The 19,826-nt window shown below is 39.9% G+C and overlaps 1 protein-coding gene across 3 annotated transcripts in view; it reads left to right on the forward strand.

Moving 5' to 3' along the window:
• Positions 1 to 4,167: 4,167 nt before the first annotated feature.
• The window catches only part of atrnl1a (attractin-like 1a), a 308,853-nt gene continuing 293,194 nt past the window's right edge, over positions 4,168 to 19,826 (forward strand). For 2 of the 3 annotated variants that reach the window (XM_084948292.1, XM_084948294.1), the window contains exon 1: positions 4,168 to 5,131. In XM_084948292.1, the coding sequence (XP_084804418.1) occupies positions 4,887 to 5,131 (245 nt within the window). In that variant the 5' untranslated portion in view covers positions 4,168 to 4,886. The remainder of the gene's footprint in view (positions 5,132 to 19,826) is intronic. The other variant, XM_084948293.1, reaches the window with a different exon arrangement.

Below are 19,826 nucleotides of genomic sequence, written 5' to 3' on the forward strand. Positions count from 1 at the left end.
AGTCCCCGTGTGGTTTAATGTTACACAGGTGAACACTGATACTGGACCATAAGTAATGCATCACAAGAAGCATCACGATCACCCTCTGATAAAATAAATTGGTCACATCAGTGTTACAAGAACTTAATGTCATAAAAAAGGATCTTTTTTAACCAAGCTATGATATTTTCTTTGATATACCCAAACTTAAAAAAGCAGCAAGTGAAAATCAAAGCAACACTGAGTGAAAGCAAAACTTAACTGTGGTCACAGATGAAGCTTGAACTCCAGTTCATGGTTGAAAGTCGGGTGTGTTCGTGTGGTCACATTTCTAATGTGAAAACATTTCTTTTTGTTGCTTCAGGAATGCTAAAAGAAATCGGAGCAGCAAATCTGGTGATCTTTCAGGGTCGAGACTTATTTAATTTAAAGCTGCTTTCTTTTTTATTTTGGCTACTTGGGGGAAAGATTAACTCTTGTTCTGAGTAGTTTTGTAAAGAAACTATTTTCTGTGTAACAAACTACACCTGCAGTTACTATGGAGGTTGTAGACACCCCTGTTGCTCTGGTCAGCTAGCTTGCTGTATACTTGTTGATGTAGATGTTGACATTAGACTGTATGGTCATATACAATAACCTATGGCTACAAAAAAGTCACACTGACTAGTGCTAAAGCCAACAACAGTAGCCCACAATCACATTGGTCAAGGTCAAGGTCAAATTTATTTATATAGCACATTTCAAACAGCTGATGCTGCACAAAGTGCTTAACAATATAAAAATGGCATTAAAAAGCAACAATGTAATACAATAATAACAATAAAAAACAATAATAGGACAATAAAAGAATTAAAACAATAACTAAAACTAATTCAAATAAGACCAAAATGCTTGGGTCATAGTGTGTTAAAAGCCATGGCATAGAAATGTGTCTTTAGTAATGATTTAAATTGCTCAAGTGTTTGTGCAGATCTAATATTTAAGGGGAGACTATTCCAAAGTCTGGGACCTGCCACAGAGAAGGATCTATCACCACGGGATTTGAGATAAGTCCGTGGGATGGACAGCATTAGTTTTGAGCTAGACCTCGTGGTTTTTCCTGGAGCATAGGCAGAGAGGCGCTCAGACAGGTAAGGAGGGGCATTAAGTGACTTAAAAACAAAAAGTAAAAGTTTAAATTGGATCCTGTAGGAGACAGGAAGCCAGTGTAAAGAAGCTAAAACTGGGGTTATATGCTCTCTCCGTTTGGTACCAGTTTGCAGGCGAGCAGCTGAATTTTGAACCATCTGAAGACGATGGATGGTGGCCTGATCTAGACCATAATACAATGAATTGCAGTAGTCTAATCTGCAAGTAAGGAAAAGGTGAATAACACGCTCAAAGACGTTAGCTGGGAGGTATGGCTTTACCTTGGCTAGCTGTCTTAACTGAAAAAAGCAGGTGAGCAAAACATTGGTGACATAGGGTGGCCATGCTTTGCACGAGGTATGATCAAAACGTCCAGGTCCATAAAAATATCTACTTAAATCTGGCCAGTCTTATCTTTAGAGCTCTCATTGGAAGTGCTGTTATGTCTCTGTGCGTCTGTGTTGGATCTCCCCCATTGTGTCAGAAGACCAACTCTTCAACTTGATTTTTTTTATTTTTGGGAAGTGGGTGAAGCTGAAGGGAGGAAGATCTGGGGTACAGCTGGTGAAAGAAGAATGTGCTGGTGTGACCCACTCCTCAGTTGTTGCAGCATGACCTGAATCTCATCACCAGCCGTGATCCTTTCACATGAAATTCAGGTCAGTTTGATACACTTGCTCTCTGCACAAGTTAGAAGTTTATGGTGAAATCGCTGAGCACACAGTATAAGTGGTTGCAAAGGGACTTTTCTGCTAAAAACAGCTGAGAGAAGCTGTCTGTACATGCCTGAAAAGACTTTGAACTGAATTACAGCCAAATTTTAGTCAGGCAGGGTTTTTGACGTTTATTAACCTGCTGGTAAAATCTATATTCTCCACTAATTATTAAGAGTAATTTATGACCGTTTACGAGCTCTGTAGATGTTCCTGTTCCATCATCTGCTGACTGCTAACTTTGCCTGACTGTTTGTTGTGCAGGAAGGACAGTGTGCAGTGGATTTATCAGAGCTTGTATTAAATAGTTACATATTCCTGCTGAAAACAGCTTTTTGGTGAGGGCAGTGAGATCGAACCTTGCAGCAAATAAGCTGTAAACCCCAAAACTGCAAGATCAAAGATACTCACAAAGCTGCACAGTTAGTAATAATTTGGAGTCCTTTTTTGTATTACACACCTGAACACAGAATACCCTTAGCTTTTATGCATTAGTATAATTTAGCCAATAAATGCATTTTTGGCAAATTTTGCCCGTGCCTTTTTGTAGCTTGGAAGAAATTTGGATACAAATAACTCACTGCAGTGTTGAGACTCACCTTGTTAAACACCAGGTGTCTACACACATATGTAACTGCTGTAACCAATATCTCAAGTTGAAACAGTGTTATTCTCTTCATCACACTGTGGCAGAGTAATATCTTGCTTTAGAGAAGTCAATGTTTCGGTTTGAGGATTATCGTCTTTTGGCTTGCTGCATGGTTTTTGTGAGCCCTCGGGGAGTGCAGATGCGAATCTTGGCTTTGTTTTTCAAAAGCACCGCTTGGCTCTAAAGAACATCTTTGTGTCTTTAAAGCCTTCAGAGTGAGATGAAGTTATAAATCAGGCAGACAGTTTGGGGAATTAGGCCTCCGTTGTGACAGTCCGGTTTTAATGTTGCTGTCATATGTCTTTGAATCGACTCAGATGCATCCAAATGTGTCCAACCAATGCACCGAGAGCTTAGGTGGAAAGAAAGAGGTTAGTTTCTTATTTGAAAGCATCTTTTCTCAGCTGTAGATATTTTGCACTTTAAATCAACACTGATTGATCTCTGAAATAGAAGGACAGACTGTAGGATTACACATCTTTTACTGTTTCCAGTTGGTTTTGAAATGTATGATACATAGATAATAACTATTTGAGCAATAAAGTGTACCAGTGATTGCTAGAATGAATTCGGTGGGGGTTGTTATGCTGTCTCCAATTTGTCTCGGGGCAATTGTTCTTGAAAAAATTACCATTTTGCTGCAGTTTTATTAGCGATCATTCCCCGCGGTTACCCTTTCTCATGATAAGTTTCTGTGAAGGCGCGAGTGTGTGCGTGCGTGCGTGAAAAACTTCTGTCGAAAATGAGTAACAAAATTGGATTTTGACATTGTGGTTGAATTTACTCAGCCTTGAAAAACTAAACAGCCAGTGTTGGATTTTGCTGAAAAGAATTAAGAGCTTCTTTGAGTAACCAGAAAATTAGCTTTTTTTTTTTCCATCAAAGACACAAGAAATAATAGAAAGACAATCATATGGATAACAGACTTTCAGCCTCACTGGGTAATGCTTTGGGTGATAACGTGTCCTTTACAAGGCATGCATTTTGTTTTGACATAAGCATCATACAGCAGTTTAGCTGTCTATATATATATATATATAGCTATATATATATAGCTGTCTGTTTAGCGGTCTATACAGTGTGCATGAATATCCTTGGTGGCCTAATTACTGGATATCAAGGTCATTCTGCATGATGTTCAGGGCCAAAAAGGTCCACATTTACAACACTTCTTCTAGATTTGCTGGGGGAATATCAGGAGACAGCTGGCGGTCAGGAAAATACAGAAGGATTGTAGGTTTTCCCTGTTTTCCTCCAAAACATGTGCAGTTTTTGTTTTACTGGCGAAGTTTGCTGTAGTTGCAGATAGCCAAAGCTCTCAGTGATCAGTGACACTGAAAAAAGAGTATTTAAGTTATTTAAAAAGAATTAAGTTTCTAAATGGAAGAAGAAAAAAAAATTAAAATAAATGTAAAGGAACCCCTATACCCGATTACTTACAGTACAGCACATGGTGCATCATTTTGACTTGGAAATACAATAACTCTCTCTCTCTCTCTCGCTATCTCTGTATAGATTTAGGTAAGGAAAGTAGTGTAGGTATGCATGCCATCGGGATAATTATTGTAAAAGGAAAATATTTCTTCTGTGCGCAAAATGTCTTTCTTCATTCTTCCTTCTTTCATTGTTCGTCTCGAACATGCGCTTCAGGTGTAAAAACGCGCTGAGATAGTCGGTGTTGCAGACGAATGTCACCGGCTTTGTCTCTGCTGCATGCCGTTTAAAGGGAACTGCCCCTTTAACCGCGTGGCCGTACTGCTCATGCTCGGGGCTTTGTGCTGGAGTTTCCCCCTGTCAGAAACCAACTGTGTGGACTGAAGAGCGAGAGCAGCAGGCAGGAGAAAGAAGCAGAAGAAGCGACGATCCGGGGGGAGCTGCGGCTGTCGCATCCTCGGAGGAGAACAAACCCGGGCAGAGGGGAGGGCGCGTCTTTGTCTGGGAACACATCCAGCAGGAGAGGAGCGCACGGTCGTCTGAGCTCCGTGGTTTGATTTTATCTCCTGGATTACAGCTTTTCCCCGATGAGAGAGCATCATCCGGTCACCATCGCTTGTATTCATTGGAAACTGCACACTGGAAGTTATCTGGAAGAGTTGCTTGGACGCGCGTAAGGGGGCTTTCGATGTGAAAGTGGATGAATACGAGAGGAAATGCGTTCACGGGCTTTTTAACGTCGGAGCAGTTTCCATCAAAGTTTCACCTCTTTGTCCCGTCCCGCAGCTTCTCTCCTGCAGCTCGGCATGTTCTGACAGCGTAACTGCTGTTTTCCTGCGCCTTTCCCACAGGCGTCACAGGTAAGCTGCTTGAGCCAAGTGACACCTCAGCTCATGACAACACATCACCTCACCGCCTTAACGTGACGGCTCGCTTACTCTCAGCTTGCAGCCTCCGAAAAAACAAGTCTACCCGCGTCCATCATGGTCCCTGTTAGCGGGACACGTCTGCTCACCTGGACCAGGTCTTCACAGAGCAGGTCCCGGGAAGTGTTGAAAATATACCTGGGAATACTGATGATGCTTCATCTCGTGGTCCACGCGGAAGCCTCCTCGGTGTCCAAGTCTTGTGATAAAAGCTGTTTTTCAGGGAAGTGCATCAACGGGACCTGCGTGTGTGACCACGGCTGGGTCGGGGATCAGTGCCAGCACTGTCAGGGAAGATTCAAGTAAGTTGGTCGACAGCTTGCGTGAATTTACAGTTCAAATCGTACCTGTTGTACTGCTTCTCATATCACTGTTGTGGTGATCAAAGGCCAAAACATGAAGGGTCTAAACTCTGCTAATGGTTACTACATCTTCTTTTCTTTGTAATATTAGTTAACTAATCTCACTCTTCGGGGATTAAGTGTAAAATGTTCACCTGCGTTTAAACCCAAGCACTGTGGATGATACCTGGCTCTATTGTCAGAGTGTATGAGGGTAAATTAATGCCACAGCAAAACAAAGACTGAGCACCCTGATATTATGCATTCATATTTTATGTAAAAAAAATGGTAGAAGTTGGTACACAGGAATATTAAATGTAATCTACAATAGTAAGTCATGGTTATGCATGAGTGTAATGTGCTGCACAGCTTTGTTTGGTTGGCTGCATGAGTGTAAACATATTTCTAAAAGGAGGACATTAAGTTTTAAAGCCCAGACATCAGACTGGTCACTGCTTTAGAGCTGCAGGCACGAGTCTCCTTCAGCTGGCATCAACCAAGTGATTCAGTGATGCCTTGCCTGTGATGTTTTCTGAGACAAATTTGATTTGGTTGCAAAGCTGAATTTTGAGTGAGTTTGAGTAGTAAGTGAAAAAGTAAGAAGCGACCATACTTCTTGAGAAAACTTAAACAAAACTGACTTAAGACGTTAAGTTCTGATTAACGTCTCCAGAGAGTCTGAACGGGTTCTGCTAAAATATTTATAAAGACACAAGCCTGACCCGGAAAAAAAAAGGAAGAGAAGAAAAGAATAGGCATTGTTTTGTAGAAGCACTAATTAGTACAAACCACTGTCACCTGCTCAGCCACAGGCAGGAGAAGATGGTACAACTGCAGAATACAGTGCTAGTGTGTACTCTGGAAAGGATTGCAGCAACAGTTAAGTTTAATAATACATCCGAGTGGGGACATATGTGTGTGCGTGCATGCATGCAAAAAGACAGTATGCAATAATTTCAAATATGGTTCATACGGACCACATGGTTTTCTTTGTGTCACTTGCCCAGAACTGGCACCAGAGTAGGTCCCTGGTACACTTGGTGGGCTGACTTGATCATTTCATCTCTTAATCTTCATACATGTTCTGAATTGTTCTTAGTCTGGTGTGAAATGCACTTCACACATGCACAGTTGTTTGTCGCCAGATGCCACGTTTATTTATAGTTTACATATGTTATGACCGACCACAGTCTGACAGCTCCGGTCTCAGCTGATTTCCAGCCTCCCCTCCGCTCCTCTCCCATCTCACTATAAAAGGGAAGGAAACCATCATCAGTCCAAACGCCATCAGCTGTTCTCACCTGCGTCTCCAGCACCGCCCCGTTGAGCTCACTGCACCACTCCTCCCCTGCAGCCGCGCCCGGGACCACACCTCCTTCACATCTGGTTTCATTGGGAAACCGTTACAGGAGAAAAGGTGGAGATTCAGAGAGGGTAAAGAAATTCCAGCCCCACAACTCATTCAGTATTATATATAGATATGAAAACATCCCTTCTGAGAAGTTTGGGTGTAGAAACATAATCTGTACCACTGTATTTCATAACACATTATCTTTTAATGCATTAAAGATGTAGTAGTAGACTGCAACTGATTTTTTTTTTATTTTAATCTTTTGATCTTATGCTGCATCTATGTTCAGAAGGTACAGGCAATGGCACATGCATATTTTGTCATTAAAATCACTTTTAGTATTGCACGTAATGACACCTCTAATAAGTGGAGCCAAGTGAAGAATGACACTTGGAAGGGAAATTACACAGCAAAGAGCAGATACTGGGGGGAAAAGTCACTCCACCCACTGCCTGTTCAACTGGTTTATTCCCTCTTGACTTTTATAGCAATATGGAAGCCCCACGTCACATATGCATGATGATAAAAGTGAAACATTTTATATGACAACAATGTGTTTGCTGTTTATAAAAGCACACTAGTATAGTCACTGATGTCTAGGTCAGGTTGTGTCTAGGTCAGGTTAGGCCGGAATTGCTCTGCAAAATGCTTCCAGCTACAGAACATTATTCTGATAAGCCTTCCTGGGGAGTTTGTGTACGTGACAAAGAGGCAACTTAATCAAATGTTAGATTAAAAGTCTTCTATAAAGGAGGTGTTTCATGCTTGACTTAGAAAAACTGCTTTAGGTATTGTAAAAAAACAGATATTCCCCTCTCTCTGCCTGAGAGCAGCTTAAATGGTCAGATCCCCTCTCCCTCCTTGCTCTGTGGCAATATTCACCTCTCATATCGTCCTGAAGGAACAAGCATACCTTGTCACGGTCACCTGCAGCCTGCTCTGTTTGAGTATGGATGAAGAAATGGCAGGATATCAGTCTGGTATTTTCTCTCTAGAGGACAGTATTGATTCCTCAATCAATACGAATGTTGCAAGAGCACTGGGCAAGACAAAACTGCAGGGATGAGCTTTTCTTCTTAGCATCCGCTTGATATCATTCACTAATACAGAGTGCTTCTTATATACAAGCAATGGGAAATGATGGGAGTGCTCGATTAAAAAGGTAGAACAGCTGTGCCATTAAATTGCCCAATGAAGTGAAAGCGTATCATTCATGACAGTTCTGAGCTATCAGTCTACAGCATGTTTAACCCTTACATGACCACTTTACAACTATACAACTAATAAGGGCTTGCTAAGCAGAGGCTTACGGTGTCAGGAGGTCCCTGCAGCAGATTGCATCTGTTTGGACTGTTTACATTTCTTGTTTGAATGTTTATCAGCTTGCTACAAAGGTCACTAAAAGACAAGAAAGGGACTCAAATGAGTACAGAGAGACTGACATGACCATAAAGAAAGAAATAATGATTGTAGAGAGACACAAGCTCACTACAAAAGGGTGCAAAAAAGCAAACAGATGAAAATAATAAATGACCACAAAGAAATAGTTAAACGATACAAAGAAAAGACAGCTAAAATGACCACCAACAAAGAGAACAGTTTACAACAAAAGGGCAAACATAAGTAGCATAAATTGGGATTTGCAGGCAATAAAGACACAGATGAAAATGGCTCACTCGCTATATCCTAAATGACCGTAGACCACAGGGAGACCTAAATAACCACAAGGAAAGACAGATTTATCGCACAGAGACCCTAACTCATGAAAAATATGAAAGAAATGCAAAGAGATGAAAATGATGGATGTTTTTTTCATTAGGAAGAAGCCGTGAAGCGAGACTTTTAAACACGGCACGTCTTAAATGCAGGTGGTGGCATTAACCGATAAACACACTGAAGATGGTGGTTTAATGGCATACGAGGTCGTTACATATAATGGGGACACAACTATGTGAGAAGTGACATGTGGGGAAAAATTGCCTGCATCTCGGGCTTTATACGGCATTTATTCTACTGCCAAGTGGCGATAAAAAGTGCCTACTGTGGCTCTCGTTATCCTGTTGCAGGTATGGGCTTAATTAGAGTTGCTTTGCATGACTGACAGTTCTAAAATAATCCTTATCTATGTTTGACCCTTAGTTCATCCACTGTATGAAACAAGCTGTTCTTTGCTCCTTTCCCACTCTCTTTTAGTCAACTTTGGCTGCCCCTTGTAAACAAAGTTTAAATAGCAGGTGAATAGCTTACAATCAGTGATATAACCACATTAGGATATCCTCTCTCACTGATCTTATACAGAGGCTAGAGTAGAATAAAAATTGTCTGAACACTGAGCTCAGACATTTGGCATCAACTTGCACATATCCTAAAATAATTATATGAAACTTCAGCCATGTTTGATAGAAGCATCCACCAGTGTAGCAGGTTATGCATGACAAAAAACAGGAGAGAACAAAATAAGATCCTTTCATGATACACATCTGATGTCAGAGAAGGATTAAAATGACCATGAAGTCTTGATGTTACTGGAGCGGTGGGGGAGTGGGGTACATTTACAGGCCTATGCCTGGGCGCCACTGACTCAGGCTGCTCAAGATGTGACTGTTGAGTGACCTTTGACAACAAGTTTCTAAACATAATACTCTTCCCATCCTACTCGCATGAATATGGTATTAATGTCTAAAATAAAAATGGATGGATGGATTTCAAAACCTTCCTTTGACCACTAGAAGCAAGCCTCATTGTCATGCACTGTAATTAGCCCTGTGTATATATTCTACACATTGTACCTTAAAAATGGACCGATCCAGCACAATGGCACCTACTGTTTAGACTGTAGCTACTTTGTTCTATGTGTTTTTTGGAGTCAGAAGTATTTAAAGGATGGAGTGCTAATTGGAGTGGAGTGCAGCAAATGCTGCATCTGTAAAGCATATGGGTGCATATGGGTACACCTGCCAATTAGTGGGAAATAACAGATAATTAGTATCCCAGAGTTTCACTCTGAGACTGGAGCACAGACGTCATATTGTCACATACTTCCAAGGGATCCAGTTAGTTATGGAGATGAAGTCTAGCAGACAGCAACATACCTGCCAGGACTCTAACTTTAAACCTCACCAGTATCCAAATGAAAGAGTTTAGTTCTTATGAATAGGGAAAAAATGTATCAGGGTGTAAAAATGTTTATTTCAACAGTTATTTTAAAATGGAAAAATAACTATTGAAACATTTTAACGTGGGAATCTATGGAAATTTAAAGTGGCTATTTGAGGAACTGCAGTTTTCAGTATTTCGACATTATCTTCATTTTCCAGCCTTGGAGGTTTTGCATGGAAATATAAAAAGATATCTTAAAAAAAAGACTTCTAATTTTAATTTGTAAAGTGAAAATGTGTCTTTAGTTTGCATTTCTAAATCATCTAATAATGGAGCAGAAAGACACTGGAGGTTGCTTCCTGGTATTATGAACAAGCTGTTGATAAGTTTCCTTGTAAACAACCTGTATTACAGGAATGCTCTCTCCAAACAGTTGTATTATCTAATGGAATTCACTGTTTCATCAGCTGCATCTATAGTGAGGACAGACTGAAGGGATCTGTGCTTCAATATCGCTGGTCTGCTTTGAAAATGCTCTATAAAGCTAAAGCTTTACTGGCCATTGGATTGCAGTTGGATGAGCCACACACACACACACACACACACACACACACACACACACACACACCCACACACACACACACACACACACACACACTGTACTGTGCCACATAGATAGATCCAATAAAGGAGAAATAGGGAGACAGCTCTGCTTATCTATTGATTTAAGGCATATGTGTTCTGTTTGGTCTTATTGGTTCACAGTATCACTCTTTGTTTTCAAAAGGTATTTTCTCTCTTTATTTTTTTCTGCTCTCGTGTTGTTTTTCTTTTGATACAAACTAGATAGCATCTTTTTTCCCACCTACAGCACACAAAAGCATACTTAAAGAAGTCATCAGCCATCAAAACGCTTAACTTTAAAATCCAATTTCCTTTGATGAAATGGTTTTTATAACCATTTCACAGCACTACAGTTTCCAGTGTATTTGAAGTTTTTGAAGCTTTATAACATCTTTAAACACATTGTGTTTTCTTTTGTGTTGGTTTGCAGTAATCTATTTCTGTCAGAGCTTTCTATCACAGTGAAAGAACTCATCAAAGATCTATCCAAGTCAACATGGTAAAATTGTTGGCCAATCCTTAAGCTCTTATTTTGAAAGTTCAGTTCAAAGTTCACTAACAACCAAATAGGTCCAGTCGCCACCCTCTAGTAATTTCCTACAGCTTGATCAGATTGCTCTTCTTGTGGTTCTCAGTGACATTCTGCTGTCTTGAATCTGTGATCTTTATGTCGTACTCATTCTTGTTCTGCTCTGGAGATCGGCTGTAAACTGGAGGGTGACTCAAAACACAACCCACAATAGTTGGAGAGCTGGTGCTACTACACTGAGTTCAAAGAGGCAGCCAAGCAGAATGGGGAAATACTGCTCAGCTGCTCTCCGAGGTAAAAGAAACTATGTTTAACATCCATTTTCACAAGTGCTGGATCTAAGGTGTAGTGGTTTAGAAATGTTTGCCTTACATTAAAAAAAAAAAAGATACCTGGTTTGAGACACAAACCCAGCCTCTGAGGGTCACAAGCTAGTGCACTCCCAGTGTTTCTCCCAAGCCTGGGTAAACTGGAGGGTTGGGGCAAGCAGGGCATTTGGCATAAATGGTTACAGTCCCCATTGGGAAATAAAGCCACAGCTGAAAGTACTTATCTTTCACAAGTTGTCCTTGTGTCCTTCTGTTAAACTGAAACATACTCTTTTTTTTTTTTTATTTGTGCGTTGGTCTGTATCTACTGTTCTACTGTTCGGTGTGGGTATTGCTATTTATGTATTTACTTGGTTGACATCAGCTGCAGGACTGCATGGTTGCCTTGTACTATCCCTCCTCCCCACTCTCCTGCTGGACTGTGTACACCTTGCCTTGCACATCAGTTTATGTTAGCTGCTCTCTTGCACTTGCTCACTTTCTCTTTTATGTACTCTTGAAGCTCAGCTGGGGAAGCATTGACGCACTGTCCTCTAACATATTTGGTAATTAATTAACAAAATGATTTTTTACAGAGGTAGCAGATCCCTGGTCAGACACTGGTAACGATCACACTACAGACAGACTCCTACAGTGCATGATTTGCTTAACTGTGCAGTTATCACACTAGTTGAACAAACTGATCTTTGGGGGACAACTGTGCCCAGAAACATTATAGAAATCACTAAAGAACTACAAAATAGTCTCTTCTAGTAAATGCAGAGGTAGTCATCCTCCTTATGTTAACTTTGGAAGCACTTCCTGTAGTTTAGCACCAAACCTCAATATCTCCATAACTTCAAATAAAGTATAAGAATAAGGGTTAGTAGACCCATCCATCCACACCAGGAAACTCTTGCTTACGTTAACACAGTTCAGAAAAGTAGCCCTACAAACAAACAACCACATTATATTCGATAATACCATCGTTTTGAAAACAACTTAAATTTCGGTGATGAAAGCTGAGTGTACGATGTCCAAATCAAGCGCTTTGCTTGTGTATTCGTCTTTCATAGCTCCTGTCAGCAACCTTTCTATTGGAAACATTTGAAAAACAACCCATGCTTATTTTTGTAATGTTTTCAGCACTGTTCAAATGGCAAATTGAAGAGTCTCCTTAAGTCAAGTGCACAATCAGCAGGAGTAAATCATAAATCACAAAGGAGAACTATGCAGCAATGAAAGAGTACTCTCAATAGAAGGATTTCTTCAAACTAAATATGTTACCTGTTTGTCCTCAATTAACCTCATGGTTAGAAGGAAGAGGCGGTGAAACACTTGTAGACCTGCGTAACAGTGGCATCTGGCAGTTTCACCAGCAAACTGTCTGATGCAGCACATCAAAGTAAATCTTTTTGCCCGAGGTATTGCTAGAATAAACTGCTGCATTAATCTTGCTTTGTCTCTTGAAAGTTAAGTGAAAAATGAATTCACACTGATCAAACATTTTCAAGCCATTATCTCCCAACAGAGATGTAACAGGGAGGTCTGAAAGGAGATGCTGATGGTACTAATTGATAGAGAGGAGGGGAAAAAAACATAATGCTGCTGCTGTTTAGCCAGATGGAGCGAACTCAGTCAGTTTATCAGGGCTGGTGTGATAAATACAGCATGCTTCGCTCCAAATTTAGACAGCAGCCGATCAGATGACAATACAATATTGCAGTTATATTTAGTGAAAATATACATGCAGAAAATGCTATTTTTATTTCTATAAAAATGATTATAGCTTTAGATTTAAACCCTCCACTTCCTGTCTGATTTAATCTGTCAACTAATACTGTGAGCACAGTTTTGATATTATAGTGGCACCAAAATCCTATTACGTGATGCTGGAGTCCATTATGGTTCCCGTTCAGCTCTGCACATCACATCTGTGTGCAGCAGTATGAATATCATGAATATCATTTCCCTTGTTGGTTTAGAAGTTTGGCCTAACAGAGTTAAATCCATAGAAGTGATAAATGAGAATTTAAATCATGATCATGGGAATTTGTTCAGTCTGAACATGACATGAAATCTTGTTGCCAAGTCGGAGCAACATAGGATCTGTTGCCAAAAAGAACTTTTACCTATTTGAAGATACTTTACTTTCTAATAAGTTGATGACTCATTCTTCTCTATAGAGTAAATTGGATTCAGGACACATCCATTGCAAAAGTAAAATATGTACTTTAGCAAAAAACAGTATTTTATTTAATATGAATTAATCAGCAAACATTGACCTATACTAACTTTGAAAATAAATCTCCACCACAGTAAAAAAGCTGAAAAATTAAGGGATTCTACATACCATATGTAGAAATGTGTTATTAAAGAGCTTTTTGTGTTTCTAACTTATGGTGTTAGACTCATGGGGTGGCTGTAGCTCAGGCGGTAGAGCAGGTCATCCACTGATTGGAAGGTCGGTGGTTCGATTCCTGGCCTCCCCCTAGTCTGCGTGCCAAATATCCTTGGGCAATATACTAACCCCTTGTTGCTCTCCGAGGCATCCATCGGAGTGTAAGTGTGTATGAATGTTAGATAGACAGAACAGATTAGAAAAAGTGATTGAGTGAATGAATTAGTTGTATAAAGAGCTTTGAGTGCTCAGCTAGAGTAGAAAAGTGCTATATAAGACCTAGAAAAAGAGATAAATGTAGCTGCTATCATGTGACTTATTATTTTGTGATTTTAAAACCATGAACATTATTATTATTTTTATTATTAGTAGTAGTGGTAGTAGTAGTAATTGGAACCAGCAAGCAATCATCTTGAGTTATTAGCTAATGCTAGCTTGGCTAACAAGGTGTATCCATGGACTGATGACGTAGCTCGAGTACTGACTCCTTCTTGGTGTGTCAGTACAGCTGAGTGCAGAAAAGTTATTGCTTTAAAACCACAAATGTGGTTGAGAGTTCCAGTTTATAAAATTAGCTGAGGTGATGCCTGGCAGACAGTTAGTGGCTAAAGCTACTCATGTCAGGAACTGTCTACCATTCAAAAGCAGCCTTATCCTTATTAACTCTTTTTCACCCAAGTATCAAACAGACTGCCTGGACCTATGTTGTAATTTTGGCTGTAAAATTTCAAGATAATTCTCATCTTTTCTGAACCATTTCAGTTTTCTCTCTAGCCCAAAATGGTTGAGGAGTTATGGAAATATAAGCACACATGGTAACATCTATGCCCAGCTGATTCCTCTGTCTGTGTGTTAAGTGAGCAGTACCTTTTGAATGGTTTGTGCTATTGTGATACAACAACTATCCTTATAAAGGACATCTCTTTTCTTCTCTTCTTTCTGAAACCATTTGAGTTTCTCTGTAGCACAAACGGTAACAGAGTTATCGGCCCACTGTCAGGCTGATGGTAAAAAGAGTTAATGTTTCATGTCTTAAAACAACTGAAGTGGCTGATTGGTTAATACCATAAAAAGAAAAAAAAATCCACCAGTTATCAGCTGTTACTAGGAAGGAATAAATGAGCCTTTAGAGAACAAAAAAAGGTTTCCTACCAGACTGTAACCATGTTAATTTGTGCTTTAATGGGAGTCTGTTATAATTGACTTACTTTTCGAAACAACCCCAAGTGGCTATTACTGTGTTTTGTTTTTTCTTGGTATTTTAGGTACATCTTTTTTAGGCCATGAGGTTGTGGAGCTTGAGTCCAATCCAGATTGTTGTAGATTGTGAAATAGAACAGCACGGCTTATTTGAGCTGCAGTGTAGAGAATGCAGAGCTACATTATTTATGGCCAGTTTAATCATTATCACACAAGACGCCTCTATACGAGGATCAGGATTTAACTGTTAAAAACTAAAACAAATGGCCCTTTTAAATAAGTTTGTAGAGAAGTTGTAGAAATTTTAATGTCTTAAAAAATGCCAACAACACGATGTTTTAAGTGCATTAAAAATATTTTGCAGATGAAAATTCCCAATCAGGTATCATCATCTCACTTAAAATAACAGTATCTATTGTATTTATAATACCGTACCTCTATAGTTATTGTTTTCTGTAAATTAAGTATATTAAAAATATGTCATATTACATTTTCTTGAATATCCTGAAAGTGATAAAATGAACACTGTTGCTTGAAGTTTAACACTTTATTTTATAGTTTGGTAAGTACCGAAATATTCAACTTAAAAAAAAAAAACACACAAAAAAAATAAACAACAAAAGAAAAAGTAAAAATGTTCTATAACTACCAGCAGCTGGCAAGAATTTCAGTTCAAGAAAACTCCAAAATATTTATTGCAGTTACATCTCAATCCTGCCAGTCTCGATTTATCAGAGCATTTATACCCGCCATCAGATTTTCTGTTTTTTGTTTTGTTGTAAGCCTCTTTAGTGAATTTGACCCGAGGATGAACGTTATCGAGAACACAAAGTATAATATAAGAAAACATTTTGATTGCCTTAGGAGACAATCAGGGTCTTATTCTAACCCTAAAACACACTCATCATGTTTACAGTAAATTATAGCCACAAATATGCATAAATAGTCACAGTCGCAAAGGGAGTTCCAAATATAAATCCTGCTGGGAGAATGGAGCCATTCAAGGATGAAACAACCACACAAGTGTTTTAGTGAGAGACGTGCAGAGTGGAGACAGAGTAGAGTGCTTTTTTTGCCATCAGAGTCATCATCTGCTGACATGGGCTTCAGTCCATGTGTGTATGTGTGTGATTACGTGTGTTTAAGCCTCTGGCAGTGTGGCGTAATGATGACACAGCTCGTCTACTGAAGATGCCACCGTTCTGTGCAGAGCTGTGGTTTGTTTGTGAGTGTGTGTTTGTGTTGGTGTGTGTCTATGACAAACCGTGCGTGGGAGGGAGGAGCATCACACTGCCATCTGTCCAGTGGGAGTTAATCCTGCTATGATGAGAGAACGCAAGGGCATAACACATGCATGCACACATGCACGCGCAGCCGGATTGGCAGGTGTGTTACATGAATAATGTCCCCCATGTGGTCCTCCCTGAGGCCGTAGCAGTTTCTCAGAGATGAAGGTCCGTATTTATGACATCACAATAACAATGGAACAGTGGGCTCCACTAATACTCCATCTATAGATCAGACAGGACTAATTTAGGTTATTTTCAAGTAATTTTCCATCATTTGAAGAATTTAACATCAGTCATCTATCAGCAACCACATTAAAACAAGTAACGTGAATGTCACTGATCCAGGCATGTGCACCCCATCTAAGCATATGGGCTAGGCACATATGATTGGAGAGAAATTATAAGGCCCAATCATATCATTTCCTCTCTGTCACCTTGTTTTCAGTCCTGATTTAGTTACATGCAACTCCATATCATTAACTGTCCTTCTATTAAAAGTGAGTTGTTTCTTTTTCCTTCTGAGTGTCGCCAGTCTCTGCTATCAGGTTATTGTAATAATTTAGGATGTTTGCCTTTCAATATAAGGGGGTGTGAGGTGACTGTTGTTGTACATTGGTGCTTTATTAATGAAACTGAATAGAAATGAACATGCCTTCATGAAGGCATGACACTGCCTTCTGTAATGCCACACTGCAAAATCTGCTCAGTGTGTCAACACATGAAAAAGAGCTGAAGGTACCGACCCCGATTCTCCAATCTTAAGATGTTAGACTAATTAAAACTCCACAAAATGCTATGAAATCAGCCTGATCTCTGGAGACACCACCCCATAGAACAAGGTGGGAAGTGACTCAAACTGGCCAGAAGGGAGTGACTCCTCTGGTTGGAAAAAGAAGTATGATTGTAGGACTCTATAGTTAGCTTAATTTAAGACCTCAGTAAACACCCGATGACTTTATAGTCTGAATCTATTATTTTATTTTATACAACATGTTGTAAATTTTTGTTTTCATATCTCAAGGTCTTGTTTATGAGTGTGGGAACAGCAGAGTGGGAGATTGACAGAAAGATTGGTGTGGCATCTGCAGTGTTATGGACCATATACTCGTCTGTTATAGTGAAGAAAGAATTGAGCATGAAGGTCAGGTCGTTGATGTACTGGTCAACCTACCAACCCAGTTAAGGTGGTTGCATCTGACTAGGATGCCTCCTGGATCCTTTCCTGATGAGTTTCTTTCTTTTTTTTTTAAATTTGTATCCTTCTTGGAGGAAGCTAAAGGGTAGAAATGCTGGAGAGATTCCATATCTTAGCTGGCTTGGGAACAAACTGGTGACCTCCCAGAAGAGTAGATTCAGTCATTAGGGAGACGGAAATCTGGGCACATCTGCTTAGACTGCTGTCCTTAGACTTGGTCGAATATAGAGACATAAACCTGGATGTGCTTTAGGATGAGAATACCTTTTGACTGACACGTTTTTTACTGTATGAGCATGCAACGTTCCTCTGTTTCATAGTCATGGGTCACATTTGGTTTCAAAATTGGTGGAGACAGTTATCCAACTTAGGACAGCAAGACCCCGCTATGCAAGGGAAGACCTCAGGTGATAATGTCTTTCTTTCACCTACAGATTTTGCCCTACTACAAAACCCATTTTTGTGACTGTACAATGTGAAGTCAGTTACTTGTGGTTGTGAATTGATATATGCTGCAATTCAGTGATTTCCTGTGGTTGGTATATTTGTAAATTGAACATCTTTGTAGTTTGGTCAGTAGTCAGCTAAAACAAACAAGATCTGGTAAGATCCTCACTCTAAGCGTAATTTATGTTCCTCAGAATGTGTCTGTGTCAGTACATCTTACCGTTCACACAGCGAGCAAGGAAGGTTTTCATCCACACCAGACATGCTCACGCTCAGTGCTTCAGAATTCCATCTATGTGTGGCTGGAAGTGGATGACGTTTGCATCTGCTAAATGTTGATTGGTTAACACTTGTTTCTACTTCATCTCTTTGTATGTTCTAACTTGCTGATGGACCAATACAGCACAAGCAACAGCAGCCCACAGACTGGTTGTATCACGTACTTTGTGCATTGCCTCCATTGACAACAGAGCTCTTAGCAGATAGATGGGTCATCCTCAGATTGGCAGCAAACTGCAAATGCGCTACCCTCACTAAACGGCAAGTTACACTTTAATAAAGGTGTTGACAGAGTTAAAAGTAGTATGATAGTAAAATAGTTATCTCATGTGTAACCCAAAGGCCATATTTCCTCTAAGATGCAGTATGAAAATGATTTTGCAAATAAAAGACTCTTTTTTAAATTCAGTCCAATTAAAAAGAGGACGGCATAATAGAAACCTGAACTCATCAGCAGCAATGGTAGTAGAGCAAACATACTCAGCCTTTAGCTTCTTAGGCATTCGTAATGGCAAAATTTAGTGTCCTCATTGGGTAATTGGACAGAATGTTCATAGAAGTGACTTCTGGTGGAGTTTAAATCAGCTGATTTTCAGTGACATTTGGATTTGAATTTGATCAGTACGCATGGATAGCTTGCTGGATTTCCAGACAGTCTTTACTCCTGGCTTTCTGCTGCATTAGAGCTGAAAAGACATGTAAACAACTCACCCCAATCTTTATTTGTCGTCTCAAGACATGTTCGTCACAAATATGTAGAACCTGGTGTGCTGTCTGTTCATTCATCTGTCACTTTCAAGTTCTTCCAGTGACAGGAAAAATTGATATAGCTTGCTGTTTAGCTGATAATTGATGTCATGGTCCCGGGACTTCTACCTGGTGTTTTGTGTTTTCCTGTATTTTTGTCATTTGCTGTTATTATGTTTTAGGTCCACTGCTTATTCTAAGGGTTCCTAGGTTATTCTGTTTAGATGTCATTTATTAGATTTCCCCTCGTGTCCTTACCCCCTGTGCCTCTGTCTCCCTCCGTGTATCGGTCAGTTTCCATGCCTCGTTTCTCCTCCTTGTGTTTTATTCCATGGTTTCCCAGCTCGTTTGGTCTGTGGTCTTCCCGTGTTCTCTCACTCCCTCCTGTCTGCGTCTGTGTGTACTTCCTGTTTTACTTTGATAGTCTCCCGTCAGTATACGTCACGTTGTTTGCTCCTGCCCTGTCTTGTTATGATTATCAATGTCAGCTGTGTTCCCATGTCCCTCGTTATCCTTCTGTGTATTTATGTCTGCGTCTCCCTCAGTTCCGTGTTGCATCCTCCCTCTTGGCTGTGTTTTTTTTCTCGTGCGCCTCCCCGTGTGAATAGTAATTTTAGTAATTTCCCAGTTTAGTTTGGTATTGTTTGTATCGCCTTTTTCTTTCGTTTCACCAAATAAAGGGCAGCTTTAGTTGGAGTTTGGTGAGTTTGCGCTTGGGTCCAATTCCTGCCTGCACACAGCTAGTTCATGAGAAATTGAATCAAAAATGGTAAATATCTAAGACTGACACCATATGTCTGGTCAGCTACTTTCTGTTAATGTGTGGGGAAACGTCAACATTTTGTGTAAAAATTTGACTCTTAACAGACAATTGTCACTTTTTCCTCTGTCAACTAGAAGTCTTGTAGGCAGCATTCAAACTGCAGTCCTGGGTACATAGTTCAGGTTTATTGCTAACACACAAAGACTGTAGAAAACTGTTATACAGTCAGTGGTAACACCTGATATTTTTCCTCTAGGTGTTCACATTTTTGTTTTTTAAAATAAAGCCACAGTATTTAATTCCAGCATGCACTGGTCACAGGCCTGAAAGCCGTCACATGATTAATGCTATTGTACAGGAAAAAACACTGAGGCCACAGAAACCAACATTTACAGTTTTAGAGACGAGTCATTAGAAGATGCCA

The sequence above is a fragment of the Perissodus microlepis genome, chromosome 13 (assembly GCF_051167445.1).
Source record: "Perissodus microlepis isolate ML-2025 ecotype Zambia chromosome 13, ASM5116744v1, whole genome shotgun sequence".
NCBI lineage: Eukaryota > Metazoa > Chordata > Actinopteri > Cichliformes > Cichlidae > Perissodus > Perissodus microlepis.